At 26.3% G+C, this 16,523-nt stretch overlaps 4 protein-coding genes across 7 annotated transcripts in view; 2 read left to right on the top strand and 2 right to left on the bottom strand.

Annotated features, from left to right (window-relative positions):
- Nucleotides 1-268: 268 nt before the first annotated feature.
- LOC129608628 (myb-like protein D) lies at nucleotides 269-4,574 on the bottom strand. Of its 2 annotated transcripts, XM_055520263.1 has the most exons (4): nucleotides 3,981-4,574; nucleotides 3,025-3,486; nucleotides 1,558-2,640; nucleotides 269-1,470 (listed from the first exon to the last, which is right to left on the bottom strand). In XM_055520263.1, exons 1-4 carry the CDS (start codon nucleotides 4,192-4,194, stop codon nucleotides 743-745), a joined length of 2,487 nt encoding a protein of 828 aa, XP_055376238.1. In that variant the 5' UTR covers nucleotides 4,195-4,574; the 3' UTR covers nucleotides 269-742. The 2 variants fall into 2 exon arrangements, with proteins under 2 accessions (XP_055376238.1, XP_055376239.1); XM_055520264.1 differs by lacking the exon at nucleotides 3,025-3,486.
- A 1,659-nt stretch (nucleotides 4,575-6,233) lies between these two features.
- On the top strand, nucleotides 6,234-7,933 carry LOC129608653 (hsp90 co-chaperone Cdc37). Its single transcript, XM_055520308.1, has 3 exons — nucleotides 6,234-6,363; nucleotides 6,549-7,406; nucleotides 7,501-7,933. The coding sequence occupies exons 1-3, from the start codon at nucleotides 6,331-6,333 to the stop codon at nucleotides 7,705-7,707; spliced, it is 1,098 nt and encodes a 365-aa protein (XP_055376283.1). The 5' UTR covers nucleotides 6,234-6,330; the 3' UTR covers nucleotides 7,708-7,933.
- A 797-nt stretch (nucleotides 7,934-8,730) lies between these two features.
- LOC129608618 (gustatory and odorant receptor 63a) lies at nucleotides 8,731-12,378 on the top strand. The gene is made up of 8 exons (XM_055520251.1): nucleotides 8,731-8,907; nucleotides 8,973-9,122; nucleotides 9,190-9,343; nucleotides 10,314-10,486; nucleotides 10,583-10,643; nucleotides 10,702-10,754; nucleotides 11,757-12,197; nucleotides 12,256-12,378. The coding sequence occupies exons 1-8, from the start codon at nucleotides 8,731-8,733 to the stop codon at nucleotides 12,376-12,378; spliced, it is 1,332 nt and encodes a 443-aa protein (XP_055376226.1).
- A 1,509-nt stretch (nucleotides 12,379-13,887) lies between these two features.
- Nucleotides 13,888-16,523, bottom strand: part of LOC129608642 (spectrin beta chain, non-erythrocytic 1) — a 121,855-nt gene continuing 119,219 nt past the window's right edge. For 2 of the 3 annotated variants that reach the window (XM_055520288.1, XM_055520289.1), the window contains 3 exons: nucleotides 16,335-16,484; nucleotides 15,294-15,722; nucleotides 13,888-14,254 (listed from right to left, as the gene is read on the bottom strand). In XM_055520288.1, coding sequence (XP_055376263.1) covers nucleotides 14,028-14,254; nucleotides 15,294-15,722; nucleotides 16,335-16,484 — 806 coding nt within the window. In that variant the 3' untranslated portion in view covers nucleotides 13,888-14,027. The remainder of the gene's footprint in view (nucleotides 14,255-15,293; nucleotides 15,723-16,334; nucleotides 16,485-16,523) is intronic. The other variant, XM_055520290.1, reaches the window with a different exon arrangement.

Raw genomic sequence — 16,523 nt, 5'->3', positions numbered from 1 at the left:
AGGTTATTTGTGCTAAAGAAAAATTTATTTCAAAATACATAAATTAATAATCAAATCCCAAAAACATTGAATATTCACAATTTAAAAATTTTCAATAGATTTATTTTCAATTTATTAGTAATTGAAATGAAATATTATGTATGGACTAAGTCAAATAAAGAAATGTTAATGTAAATTTTTCTATATTATAACGTTTAAATTTAATTACATTAAATTTTGTTAAAATTAAGTTACTTCTTAAGTTTTATTTAAATTTTGTCCGTAGAATAAACGAATTTGTAACATACTTTATAACCAACACTTAAAATTTCTTTTTTTTTAACTATTATTGAAATAAATATGTACAATATGTATGTTAGAATGTATCGACTTCTACTTTCCAGATAAAGATACATATAATTTTCTGACATTGATTATTTTATGTAAGTTATTAAATTTACATCAAATATAAGGAAATATAAATTTCGAGTTAAGATGTTTGTGTATATATAAAACATAATTTTTTGGAATTTAAATTATGCACTTTTAATGAACAATATAAAATTTTTATCTTATACACCCTGCATAATACTGTATTTTTCTTAATCTTAATGTGATGTCGTAACCAGCTATTGGAATACGAAATATTGAAGAATAAAGAACTGTAAGTAATTAGTAAGACTTAAATTTATTAGCTTTTCATCGTTTTGTTGAATACTAACATATTGTATATTCATTTCAACTAAATAATTATTAAAAAGTTTTAGCTATTTTCACTTTGCATAGGTTCATCTATTCTTGCAATTTTTTCAAGTAAACTCGGCGTACAATCAAAATTTTGGTAAGTTTCAGAAATTTTTTTTAAAATAGTCTCCTCCTCTTCATAATTATCGTAATTAGATCCGAAATTTGGAATTATAATTCTGTCGCATTCATTTGTTACTAAATTTTCTTTGGGATGGCTATTTTGTATGTTTGAATTGTGTTCGACGAAATCAGTTCTTCCAGCTCCATTCATTTGTTCATTATTTTCCTTATTAACATTCGTTTCAATTTGTACTGAAGTGACATCTATTTTTTTTTCATTTGAAATTTTTTGGGAGTTATTCAATTGTTTTCTAATTTTTATATTTTCCATACGTAACTTTGCCAACTTTGTAATATAATTCCTTCGATCCAAATATAATTTTCTGGTTCTACGTTTGTAAAAATTTAACTCTGTTTTCATTCGTGTCAGTTGCGCCTCATACATTTCATTTGTTCGAGTCTTTCGGATATTTTTACGGAATTCATAGTAATTCAATTTTCCGTTTGCAAAGGCATCTTCCGCTGATATTATATGAGAATCATCGTCGTCATCATCCTCGCCATTTCCAGTTTGAGAATCCTCGAAATTTATGTTATGATTTGAAGAATTATCATTGTCTCCATTATTTTCTCTATCATCTTCTGAAGAATCCTCAATTTCAATTGTTTCACTTTCATTGAATCCTAAAAGGTAGAAAGAAGAAAATTCATAAAAAAAAATACAAAGCAATCTATCATAAAGAAAGCACTACACAAACATTTTTCTCTTACCTTTACGTGGACGATCTCCATCTGTATATCTACCCTCCACTTTAGATATCTGCATGTTCTGTGAAGTCCGCAAAGGTTGTTCAGTTTGTGATCTAGGTTTCTGAAAACCACCTCGTTGATCTTTTCTAAACAGTGTACCTTTGAGTTTAGCTCTAGCAGCTGCCTGAACTTTATGTTTTGTAATTCCTACAACAGATAAAAAACTTTTTTGGCACACTTCAACTAGCTGTCCATCACTTGTAGGAATTCTTGTAGCAATGGCCATTTCTCTTCTATGGTTACACGGGGTAACCACCATGTACCGAGCAAGAAATATTCTTTCTTCAACAATTCCCTGACAATTCCAATACATATTATGAAAATTAACTAGATCTTCTTGTGCTACGCTTATAACTTTACAAAATCTTGTCAAATTATGATTACAATCAATTTTCACCTCTTGCATACGTTGTCTTCTACGAATATTCCGTTCAAGCGTTCTTTGCCAATTTTCGGGTCCCATATAACTTGACGTTGGAAAATTCCTTTGAGCAGTAAGATTTGGAGGGTAATTTCTGGATTGCCAATTCGAGTGAGCAAGCTGATTGAGCCGATTTATTTGATTAGGAAAACTATATGGCTGGTTAAAATGAGGTGGTCTTTTCATTCTATTTGCCTGCCAGTGAAAATTTTCTAAAATTGCTCGAGCTTTTTCTCTAGCTGCCATTCTTTCTTCTACTGATTCATAAACAGATTGTTTCCGAAGAATGGGAGATGGCAAACCATCTGCCTCAGAATTATCACGTGCAGCTGAAGAATCCAAACTGGGCTTTTTCAAGGTGGATTGTGTTTGTGAAGCAGTTGCCTCCTTTTCATTATGCGATTTCTCTTTTATATCAATAGCAGGTTGAAATATATTTACCGACTCATTTTCCTCGTCATTATCTCCAGCTACGTAAGAAGATTCCCTTTTAAGATTTTTCACTTGAGGTTCGAAAATTGCGTTATCGTTTTCATTTGTTCCTTCATCATTTTCAAGTTTAGACCTTTGCGCAGGTTGAGCCTTTCTATTCGACTCAAAAGACTTGTTACTTTCGTTATTGTCTGAAATAATAAAAATTACACTTTTGTTAACGAAATTTTCATATGTATCTTTAGAATAACCACAACATTTATATAAACTACATACGTATTTTTTACATATATAGCAAATTGACAACATAAAAAAAAAAGTTTAAGTGTTTTTTTCTCTTTGTTTTTTATTTAGTAAGTTTGTTTTATTTAGTAAGTAAAAATTTTCGAGTGTAAGCTCAATATTAACTTTCATGCATAAATAAAATCAATTAAAAAAAAATAAATATTAACTTGAAACTACAACACACAATAATGTAAAATAAAATTATGCGAATCGATGTGTTTCTAAATTACTACTCAATAATTATACATAAAAAAGCGAGATATTTTGAAATGTGGAAAGACACAACATACCTTCGTTAGCAATAAAGTTTGATCGTTTTCTATTGATATTTGAAACTCCGTTCTCAGATATATAGCTTCCCATAGTACTATCATTTTCATTTATCAGATTTGAATAGTTTTGTGAATTTTCATTTGAATAATTCATTCCACTATCACTAATATTTTTATTTTTATCGTCATTTATAGAACATGGTTTCCAGCGATTACCACCTCTTTTTTCTTTATATAAATATTCACCATTTATAAGCTTTGCATGGCCAATTCCTAAAACTTTATGCTTACTAACTCCTAGAACCGATATAAATGATTTCTGGCATATCACATCCAAAGTACCATCATTTCTGGGGCAATAACATGTTATGTAAATATCTTTTTTACAATCATTATCAGTTGGATCGACTGCCAAATATGTAGCCATAAATATACGTTTATTTACAGTGCCAGGACAATTCCAATAACGATCGTGAAATTCTATTGAGAAATAATTTCATTCAATTAATATTATAATTTGGAATTGTCATATTGATTTTTAAGTATTTATTAAAAAAAGCATTAACATTTTTTTTTTCTTCCTAGCATTTTACATAAAAAACTTTAGAAAACTATGAGCTATGTTGTAGATGCGTTTACGTTTTTTGAGTTCAAGCAAAATCAAGAAATACGTGCGATAGGTATATGGGAGACTATAGTTGCTTTCAAGAAATTTTTTATTATGGGCTTTTATTATATGGTTACTAATATAGCTTCTATTTATTACTTTAAGCAAAATTAAATGGAGTCTTTCATTTTCTCGAGAATATACACTTGAGAAAATCATAATTTCTTTACGTTTAATAATTCCATATGCATGAAAGCAGAAGCGAAGACTAATGCCATACTTTTTTCATGTAGTAAAGCATTTATATAAGTAAATTAAGTAAATCAAAAAAAGTGAACCAAAAAATAATTTTAATAAATTTATTTACCTTCAAGTTCTTCGTATGATATATTTCTTATTTGACATTTATCATTGGCACGATAATGATCACATGCAACATTTACTTGGGACTCCCGTTGTTTCCTTTTAATGGCCCTTTCCATGTTAAGTTTACAGCGTTCTGGGTCTAAATTTATCCTCTTTTGGTAATAGTAATTCCTCCCCAACATACACTCAGATGTCATTTCATTGTTACCTTCCATATTTAACTACATATGTATATCCACTTTTGGTCACGAAATTATGTAAAATCCAAACTTTTTTCTTACAATGTCTTGATTTCAGCTTAAATTTTTTATATTATGCCAAATTTATGACATTTTCTTTACATATGCCTATATATGTTGCACATAAATATACGCATGTACATATATTTTAATTTGTACTATAAGTTGTCCTACGTATGTTTTATTTTATAGATTTTTCATGTTAATAATTATTTCACAAGTTTTATATAATATAAATATATGTTTTATTTTCTATTCAAAACCCACACAAATTTCTTTTACGAATTAAGCAGCACGATCTCGTGAAATATTATTTCCTTTAAATATTTCAGCTTTCTCAAAATAAAACCCTAACCCAGCATAATGCAATAACTAATAACAACAGCGTTCCCACTTGGATACAATTGTATCCATTTGGATACATTTTTGCTTTAAATTTGAGCTTGGATACAAAGATACTCAAATCTGCTAAAATGCCGAAATTGGCTACATTTTAAAATTTTGCTGAAATATGGATACATTTTTTTTCCAACACTAAATAAATATTACAAAACAGTTGAAATGCTGCTAATATTAAATCGTGAAGTTGCTTTATCTTCAATAAATGTTATTTGCTGACTATTCTAAGCATGTCTGTCTTCATGGTCAATCGTCTTTACCGCATAGTTCAACAACTACAGAAGGCATATATGCATATGTTTTTTCTGACCTTAACTTTCACATTTAAAATATAATAGAAGTTGTATGTGATTTCTTAAAGAATTTACTATAAATAACAAAACTCATATTGTGGAATAAAGCAAATTAATATTAATTATGGGTTAATTTGTACAAAATAAGACGACTTATTATAATAATGCCATTTTACGAGGTTGGATACATTTTGGATACATTTTTTTCTCGAAATTGGATACATTTTGTTTTTACCGAGTGGGAACACTGAATAACAATTTAATAATACATAGTTGCCATAAATTGTTTGTGAATTTGAGGCTTAAATTTAGCTCACCACAGTACATTATACAAATAAATATCAGCTCTAAAATTGACAACCAAAAATTTCTGGTAACACACATCATACACTTCAAAGCATGACAAAGGTTTCATTTAATGCAGTTGTTCAGATAAAAAAGTGCAGTTGTCAAATATTTAATCAATCAAAAAATGACACTGAGTGCAAATTTTTTATTTTAACTCTGTTGCTGTTCATTCATATGTCCGTTTACAAAAACTCTACACCAACTGAAATTTTATAAATAAATAGATCTTTATTAGAAACTTATTTCTGGAGAAGAAAATTTTTACTTTTATACCTCTCTATGTCTACATAATAATTATTTATTAGTACATAGTATAATATCAAATCTGTTTTAAAAATTGATAGAAATAACTATGTTAAATAATTAATATTAAGTTTTTATTTCAGTTATTATTTTAAAGGGAATAGACCTAACAAACATTCGCGTAATCGATACTGGAACTCTGTGGGAGTTGAATGATCATGAAGACTACCTTTGTTAAAATTCCTAGCAAAGGTAGCAAATTGTTCTAAAACTCCTAGTAAGGGTAGCAAATTGTTCTAACGCATTTTGATTTAATTTATTTGCTAACATGTTTTTCCAGGTAATCAAGCGGTTGGGAACAATTATAAATAATGTCTTTTTAGAATGAAAATTACAATTTATGACTTGAAATTTTTACCCTTTAAAAATTAAATAAAAATTAAAAACTGAGTGACGTACTTTATAAAAGCTTTAAATAATCGACCGCCGGGAATACCTTGCGTTACTATTTTTTATACCATGTGGCCTGATTGTAAGAAAGAACACGAAATATGTATAGTTTTTGAATTTTTTGACAACTGAAAATCTGCTCTGTTGAAGCGAAAGCGCCACGCCCCATTAGCCAATTATAACCTGGTCATGTTAAAAAAGACGCTGGTAGTGTTACCTCATATTTGTATTTATCGAGTCTCGAAAATTTTGACAATCGATATTTCCAGAAACAACAACAGTCAACATTTTAAGCACTTCATCCACTGTGCACTTCTAGATTACTTCAACCAAATAAAATTTTCAAACAATATAAAATAATTAAAATAAATATTATAAAATGGTTGATTACAGCAAATGGAAGGAAATAGAAGTAAGTTTACTTTTCTTAATCGGTTTTGATAAATATTTTTCGAATTTTCTGTTTATCTCGCTTAATATTCTAAACGATTAACCTCAGTAATACTCAGTAATATCCTTATACTTCATAATTCTGGATCTTTATAAAATCCTAAAAAACCCATTAAGTGAAAATATTAATTTGAATTTTTATTACAGATTTCCGATGACGAAGATGACACACACCCTAATATCGATACACCATCTCTATTTCGATGGAGACATCAAGCGCGTATGGAACGAATGGAGCAAGCGGAAAACGAAAAAAAAGCATTTGAAATTAAAAAAAAAATGCATGAAAGTAAAGTTTTAGAAGTCAAAGAAAAATTAAAAAAAGAAAAAACTGAACAACTTCAAAAAGAGTTGGAAGCTTTGGAGTTAGCTGGAAAGGCCATTGCTAAGGAAGAAGATGATATGAAAAAGAAAGAAAAAAAAACACCTTGGAATGTTGATACAATTAGTAAACCAGGTTTTCAAAAAACTGTTATTAACAAAAAACCTGAGAAAAAAGATGAAAGTCAAATGTCTGAAGAAGAACGGGAAAGAAATATGAAAACGTTTATTAAACAAAATGAGAAAATGGTGGAACGGTATGGAATGCTTAGAAAGTACGACGATTCAAAAAAATTCTTGTTAGAACATCACAATTTAGTATGTGACGACACAGCAAACTATTTAGTTATTTGGTGTATAAATTTAGAAATGGAAGAAAAACACGAGTTAATGGCCCATGTTGCGCATCAATGCATATGTATGCAATACATTTTAGAACTAGGTAAACAGCTTGATATTGATCCCAGAGCATGTGTAGGTTCATTTTTTGATAAAATTCAAAATTGCGTACCTGAGTATCGTGAGCAATTCGAAAAAGAAATCGAAGACTTTAAAAAACGTATACAAAATAGAGCTAAAGAGAAAATCGAAGAAGCTATCAAAGAACAAGAAGAAGAAGATAGGGAAGCTAGATTAGGCCCAGGTGGATTAGATCCTGTAGAAGTTTTGGAGAGTCTTCCAAAGGTAAGATTGTTTATTTTTGTAAATAAATAAACAGAAATATTACATATTAAATGTTCATCCTTAAATATTATTGTTAATTACTATTGGATTTTAGGAACTTCAAGCTTGTTTTGAAAGTCGTGATATAAAATTACTTCAAGAAACTATTGCCAAAATGCCAGAGCAAGAAGCTGTATACCACATGAAGCGTTGTGTTGATTCTGGACTATGGATTCCGGAAGGTGGATTAAAAGAAAATCAAGATAGCAATAAAAATGATAATGAAGATAAGGGAGAAGAGAAAGAAACAAATGATAAATGAATAAGGGATGCCATTTTTTTGTCTTAATAGGAGCTCATATTATTTTAATCGATTGAAACTGACTGTATTCCAAAAATAAAAAAAAACTTGCATAAGTATATTAAATTCCTGTATTTAAAATTATTAATAAATTTTTTATGCGTTTTTCAACCTGCATCAGAATATAAGAGTTAAAAAAAAACAATAAAGAACACAGTGTAAATAAATACTCGATTTTGCGGAATTATTTTCATATTTTTATTTTGATATTTTACAATTTTTAGCACGCAACAACCCTAATAATTGAAATATAATAGATGGTTATAAAACTGCAATTAAAAAGGCCAAGGTTAATGGTATGCAGTGTTGTACATATTTATATTTTATAAATTCATATCTAGGTCAATGTACTAAACTTACACAGATTCTATTTTTGTACCTTAGTCAAGCAGTAGAACAAACTAAGTCTCAATTCGATGTAAAAAATTTACCTTAACAATCTACAAAAAACGCTAATAAAAACTCTTCCCTCTCTTAAAATCGATGACTAAAAGTAAATTCTGCTTTTAATTGTGCCTAGGCTCAATACGTAATGTTGATATGTAAGTATTTTCATTCATATTGAAACGACTACATGTGGATAACAGGAACTTTACTTAAAATTCTGTTATATTGAAACAATAAATTAATTTTTACAAGGTATTTCACTTTATTTTGGCCGGAATACATAAAAATTTTATTGGTTTACAAATAATTCAGAATTTTGAAATTTGTTTGCATTTATTTAAAAATTTAACATCAAAATAATTGATTTTCCATTAAGAATTTTTATTCCATTGTACTTTAAAAATATTTCAAATATCAAGTTCAGTGTAGTCTATAATTTTCATGTGTATAACACGGTACATTATTTTCCATTTATAAAAAATATAAGGGAAATAAAAAAAAAATTCTATTAACTTTCTTTTTTCAATCTAAATTCAAAAAATATTAATAAAAATTGTGTAACTTGAGATTTTGTATATTGAAATACACTCAAATAACATGAGTAATTCAAAGATTAAAACAGTTTTTCTTGATGTTAAACCAGTCCCAGAGAAAAGGAGGAAGAGCAGAAGACTTTCAAAAAATGCAACATCATCGCAAAGAAACAGTATTTCATTATATGCAGAGAACCGTCCTTCATTAGCTTCTTTAAAGTCGTTCGCTAATTTTAAACATGTGTGTTCATACATACATACATAAGTTTTTTTGTATTATAATAAGAGTTGATCATTCTATTATAGGATATTATGTTTAATTCTATCAAACCAACTTACATGTTTGTTAAAGCTATTGGAGCATTGCCTATTCGTAAAAGAAGAAGTGAAGAAGCGGTATTTAGTACAACTTCTTTGGACTTTTTTTATTCTTTAGCTTTTTTCATAGGATTATTGGTAGTTACTAGATTTCCATTAACATTTTATATAAATTAAAAGTAATTAAATTATTTTTGAATATTAGATCTATATTGGATTTGTTGCTGTATTTCGAGTCTCATCAATTAAAAGCACAGAAGGCAGATTTGAAGAAGCTGTAATAGCCTATTTATTTATTATAAATATTTTTCCAGTTTTAATAATACCAATAATGTGGGCCGAAGCTGGAAAAATAGCTGGTAAAATTTTCTATTATATGTAAAATATTTAAATAAAATAATATTTAAAATATTTCAATTTCATCTTCTGCAATAAATGACCACGTTAAGTCTGTGAATTTTTTTTTCAGTTTTTGATTTAATTTTTTTGTATTCATAATCAATCCGTTTATTTGAAGGTTCTCTCCTTCTTCTAATGGACTTTGTGTCAAAAAAAATAAATATGTGAACAAATAGAAAGTGCGAAATTTTATTGAAATGGTGAATAATTTTTCTGGTATACGTTTGTCGTATATTGAACGAGTAATGTTAGACCTTTTCATGACCGTTATATATCGAGATATATATAGAAAAATTCGATATACTTGCCTTCATAAACAAATATTGCTAATTAAGTTTGAATAGACTAGATCGAATGCATAAGCAATGCTAAATTTTGACAATATAGTCAAATTAGTCGAAAATTTTGACTATTATAGAATAGTTAAAAATATATTGCTCGTTATGTTTTTGCAGTATTCCATATTGCAGCTTTTGTTTTGCAGTATTGCGTTTATGAAAATCTCAAGTGTAGATTTAGAGCATGGAAATCTCAAGTGTAGATTTAGAACATTGATATCTGCTTTAAGCAAAACAAGTTTTTTTTATGCTTGATCGGCTTTACGGTAATAAATGTACTCTTCCAATGGCAACAAGGTTTGGTTGTACTTTTACAACACTCCTATTTTTTATACTCGTACCTAATAAGAGAATAAAAACAGATCTTTAAAAACTTTTAGTATTACCACGAATTAACCGATAAAGGACATAAAACTGAAATATTTTCCTGATTTAGGAAAGATTTTCCTGATTTATATCTACATAGTTATACTGTTAAGAGCTAACAGTAGCGCTCCATTTCAATTTGATTTTGTTTTTGTTTAAAATACAAGCTTTATAAAAATATTTTCATTATAAATAATATACGCAATTATAATTGAATTTATTTTAGGTGTAATGAATGAATGGAGTGACTTTGAAATTCTTTATTTTCAAATAACAGGACGAATTATACCATTAGATATTCGTAAGAAATGTGTATTGATGACTATAATATTACCTTTATGTTCAGGTGTATCAGTTATTATAACGCATATTACAATGTCGGATTTTGATATTGTTCAGGTAGGTAATACGTACGCACTTTCAATTTTTTATTAATTTTATTAAAAATACTTTTATTATTTTATATAAAAATAATATTTATTTATTAATGAAAAGGTTGTACCCTACTGTATATTAGATAATTTAACTGTTATGTTAGGTGCGCTTTGGTATTTAAGTAAGTAATGAAAATTATTTATAATTTCTTGCCTATTCTAATTAAAAATATTTTTTAGTGTGTGAATCCTTAAGCAGAACCGCATATATTTTAGCCGAAAATTTTCAAAAGGTATAATCATTGTTGTTGTGTATTTAAGCCATTTTTTTTCAAAATCATTCATTGATCGCTACAGTAATTAATTATTGGCAAAAATAGAATTATAATAAATATTACACCATGAAAACTTATATATGTATATATTATATATATATGTATATATAAAATATTTACGTCAAAAAGAAGAAAATAAAAATACTCTTCTAATCCGGTATAAAATCAAATATATGTGTATGTATATGTGCATATTAAAATAATAAAATAGGCCTAATGTTTTATAACATTTCTTTTTTTTAATTCGAATTTGTTATATATATCACACTTCATACAAAACATGTACATTCATATTTAAAATTCAAATACATACATATATCATCAAATTTTTAAAATTAGAAATAGGTAAACAATAATTTAACTAAAGTTATTTTTAAATTTTTAATAAATGACCATATTGATTTACTTATAATAACTTTTCGATTTTATAAATAGCTATTACTCCCAAGCATACCTATTACCTAACAGATTCTAACATAGATAAAATTATACTACGAATATATGAATGATACTAGTCCTGTGACATAAGTATTGATTTGACGGCTTGAAAATTTTCTACAAATTTTCTAAGATGTGCCTAAGAGCTTATTAATGAAAATAAATTAAAAAATATGTTAATGAACTAGTATAATTAGACCACATAGTCCTATAATTCGACATACAATAGGTCTGTCTGGTATAAAACTTCAAAAAACTTTGAGAAAATGCTGATCCCATCATCTTTTCTCAAAAAAAATTTTATACTACACTCTTTAAAGTTTTTTTTAAGTTTTTATAACGTAGAATCTTTAACAATTTCCCAATAATTAAATGTTATCGTTTTTATTCGTTAATTGAATAGGTTCCTAACTACCTACACATATAACAAAAATAAAATTTAATATTTAATTCCAATGAAATTTAATATTTTTGTTTCAGTCTAAATTAATAAAAATATATATTTTTTTTTCAATTTCAAAGGCTCTTCGAAATATTGGCCCAGCAAGTATGGTGGCAGATTATCGTGCATTATGGTTACGTTTAAGTAAATTAACAAGAGATACTGGAACTGCATTTTGTTATACATGCACTTATTTAAATTTATATCTTTTTTTTATAATAACATTATCGATTTATGGATTAATGTCACAAATATCTGAAGGCTTCGGAATAAAAGATATTGGTTTAGCTGTAACAGCATTAAGTAATATTTGTTTATTATTTTTTGTATGCGATGAAGCACATTATGCTTCACATCATGTCAGAACAAATTTTCAAAAAAAACTTTTAATGGTTGAATTAAGTTGGATGAATTCAGATGCTCAAACTGAAATAAATATGTTTTTGAGAGCAACTGAAATGAATCCATCGAATATTAATTGTGGTGGATTTTTCGATGTTAACCGAAATTTATTTAAATCGGTAAAGAAACTTTTAAAATTTGTTTATTTTCTTTTTTTTTTCATTTTTATTTTTTTAGCTCTTAACAACAATGGTAACATATTTGGTAGTTTTATTACAATTCCAAATAAGTATTCCCGAACAAGCGGATCCTTTTAAAAGATTTAATATTTCAGCACTTGGAAATTACACATTAAATTAAAATAGCAATTTAATCATAATTATATGACAATGTTCACCTTACTATGTAACACATAATAATATGTAAAATATATAACAATAAAATATGAAAAAATTTTAAATATTACCATTATTATGATCGGCGAACCAAATGGCTAGACGAGTCGAATGGACTAGGCGAATCGAATGACATTTTAAATTATGATTGGCGAATGGCGAATGCTTCCATGCGCCAGTTCCAAAATGTATCGCAAGGCGTCAAAAAACCTATGAGAAAACAATGAAGTTGGCCGAAAATAATGAGGTTGGCACCATACATATGTACGTACATTGTTTTTGCTTTTTTGCAAAACCAATTGAATTTTCCTATCCCTTTAACAATGTCGGATTTGTCTCTCATTCTTTTTATTAATACTGGAATTTTTTTTGGTTTGTTTTTTTTTTCACGCTTAAATTAATATTAAACAATCAATACTTTTTACAATAATTTATAGAATTTTATGAACTTACTTTACAAATAGTTTAGATTTTTCCATTTTATCACTATAAATTCTATAATATCAAATACAAAAAAAAACACTTATGTATTATTTTGATTTTTGGTTTCATTCGCCAAGCTTGTTACACAGAATTTTCATTTAACAGCTCATTGGCCTAAAATTTAGGCGATTTCGCTAAAAATAATTCCAAAAATTAATATTCGCCAAAAATTTTCATTTGCTTCGCCGATCATAATAAGGGCCCATAAATGCATATACAAGATTTGCAAAATAATTAAAAATTTTTTATTTTAAAGTGTTTGACTTTTTAGAAACTTCCAGAATATTCAGTTTTTGTGTAGAATTTCGAATTTTGATGACAAGCCCCTATATACTTACAAAGTACTAATTCAATTGATGAAAATTTCCTTTTATAGGTAGAAAACGAAAATTAAATAAGACAACAAAATTTTATTTCTTTTTATTGTAAATATATTATATTTTACTTTCAATATATACTTAATTTTTTAAAATTTATTAACTTAATATTATTACGTTATATTTTTATTTCTGTTAAATATGAATTATGAACAAATATTTTTCAATTCTAAAATATCTAAAAATTTTCAAGTTTTTTTTTTTTTGTTTTTACGTTTTTAATTTACTTATTTATCAATAAAGATTTGCTTTTATATTCATCGTATTTGTCTTAAACTATAATAACAGGGACAATATTAAAAAAAAACTATTTTAAATGTTTATAATAGTTAAGAAAAAAATATAACATAAAACAATTATTTCCTTCAGAATAACATTTATTTCTTAAAAAATTATTAAATATAGAAAAACATTCAAACTACATTGAAAACAAACAAAAAAAAAAAAAGAAAATAAAAATTAAAATATTTAATTTTTCTTATAAAATTGAACTTTTAACGCCTTGGCCATTATCGTAAATTATATTTAATACCTTTATTTTTTTTTTTTTGTATATGTATTTCTAAAATTTTATGTATAATTCATTATTAATTAAATTAATTTTCAAACAAAAAAATATTTGTTTTATAACCATATTTCTTCGTCGTACTTTCTACAACAATCATTTTTAAAAAAATTATCAATATTATTATTACAATTTATATTATAACTATTATTATTTATTTGAATATAACTATTATTTTGATAATTATTATTATTGATTTGGCTGTTGACTTGGTTTCTTGTTTCTGTCTTTACGGGTAAAAATTCTAAACATTCCACTTCTTCTGTCCCGATTTCCTCCTCCTTTAACACCGGATATCGATGAAATTGATTGTGCTTCAGATTCGCTAGAACTTTCAGCTGACACTCTTGACATCGAAGTACCATCATGTTGCAACGAAATTGGTCGACCAGGATCATGACGTGTTGGTCCCCATCCTTGTAAAAAAAAAAAATTGGAAAAAAAAATGCATAAGATTAATTACGGAGATAATATTTGAATTTTTAATTACTAAAATTAAATTTCTAATAATTAAAATAATATCCTTTACAGCCACATAATTTACTAAAATATGAAATATAAATTGACCAACATATTTTATTTAATATTTTACATTAAATATAAATTTAAATAATTTTTGTTTTTATAAAAATTTTGTAAGATCAAAAAATTTAATAATATATGTATTTAAAAAAGCAAGGAGTTAACAAAAAAACAATATTAGTAATCTTAAATATTAAAAAATTTAATTTCTATTAATACTGCAATTAGTAACTTGGAATAATTTGGAATAATATCAAATAATGCGAAATAAACACTTATAATAATTGCTATATTAAGTCAATTATTTAAAAAGAAACAAATTTATAAAAAGACAATTCTTGTAAGGCTTAAATGTTTTCCTTTAATTATTTTATTTACATACTGTAGACTGTTAGTTTTTTATTTGATTAATAATTACAATAATATTTTCACATATGTATCTATACCAATATAACGATAAATAATTATATAATTAACAAATATTTTATGGTGAAAATTTTTTGTATCCTAAATTTTCATTCTTTAAATAGTAAGTCTTTTAAAACATAATTTTTTTAAAAATTACATCTTCCTAATTATTGGTTATTTAGTGTACAAGTGGCATTATCATGCTTATAATAAAAATGTATTACATGCAAAAAAATAAAATGAAAGAAGAAAATAGGAATACATGCTTCACATATAAATATTATTATAAAATATCCAAATATTTTTCTAATTTGTTTGCGATTATTAAATAAATAATAAAGTAAACACAGATTTCCATTGACCATTTATTCACAACTACTATAAAGTTATTAAAAATAAACTAATACTTTTTTGTAATATTATCGAGTTTCAAGTTTCACTACTAAAAGTCCCACTCACTAATAAATTATAAAAAAAAAAAAAATAATCATATAATTTTTAAAACAGTAATTTTAGAATTCTAACCAGTTAAGTCATTGTTATTATTATTATTAATCGTATTTGTTATCGTAGAATTTGATGTTCCGCCATAGCTTGGGTTATTAACCATGCTATACTCTGTAAAATGTTGATGCCAAGTAGTTCGACTTCCACTTGTTTGATTATTTGATCCATTATTATTATTATTATTACCATTATTATTGTTGTTGTTATTCACCGAAGTTTGTATAGACTGTTGTTGTCTTATGTGAAGAGCTGGTCCTCCACCACTATTTTGAGAATAGTGTTGATTTTTATGTTGCTGTTGTTGTTTTTGATTGCCGTAAATCGGGTATTGATGATAATCATGCATTGGACCTGTTGTACCAAAACTATTTAATCTATGCATGCCATGATTGGCGTTACCACTTCCCGATACAGGTGGATTTGTAACAGGTAACGGTGGAGGATTTTCTATTATATTTTTATTTTATATTAATTTAAGATATTTTTTTATTAAACATAAATTTAAAAATGCTCTGCAGTTTTATTCACAATAAATTGTGAGAAAAAAATTTATACATGTATGTACATAATAATATTCATAAAACCTTTATTTTCCTGTTTTTTAAATGGGAATTTTTTCTACAATCTAACAACATCTAAAATTTTCAAAATATTTGGCCGTAAGTGGTACAATAAATATGTATGAAATATTTGATGATTTTCATAATTATAAAATTTTGAATTCGATTAATTCTACTTATTAATGTTCTAGCATTGATAATAACACATAATTAAATGAATTGTTCCGAATAATGTTTTTGATAAAAATAAGTATTGAAAAATATTAAAGAATAGCTAGCACGACTTCATATCAAGATCTTTCAGAAAAGAAATTAAATTCCAGAAGTTCTTTAAATGGCAATTTAAGTTAATTTTTTTAAATGGCATGTTAGGATAATTTTTTGGTCATTAATATTATCTGAAGTTTACTTTTCATTTTATCATTTATGCTAGAAAATTTTTTCGAAAATCTTTAAATTTGATTAATTTGTCAATTATAGGTCTATTCAGTAAATATACCTGATTTACTATCACTATGGCGTTTCCATATTTCTTCATTAGAACCATTTTGAATACCAGTTAAACCCGAAGGTAATGTCGCCGATTGCTGTGGATAATAATTTTTTGCCGACTGCGGATTTTGATAGTTGCTATTTGAATCTGTCAAATCTAGGGGAAGCAATATATGAAATCTCTAAATTTTTTAGA

This window comes from Condylostylus longicornis, unplaced genomic scaffold, assembly GCF_029603195.1.
Source record: "Condylostylus longicornis isolate FDR11 unplaced genomic scaffold, ASM2960319v2 ptg000033l, whole genome shotgun sequence".
Taxonomy (NCBI): domain Eukaryota; kingdom Metazoa; phylum Arthropoda; class Insecta; order Diptera; family Dolichopodidae; genus Condylostylus; species Condylostylus longicornis.
This window is presented reverse-complemented; position numbering and strand designations above follow the sequence as displayed.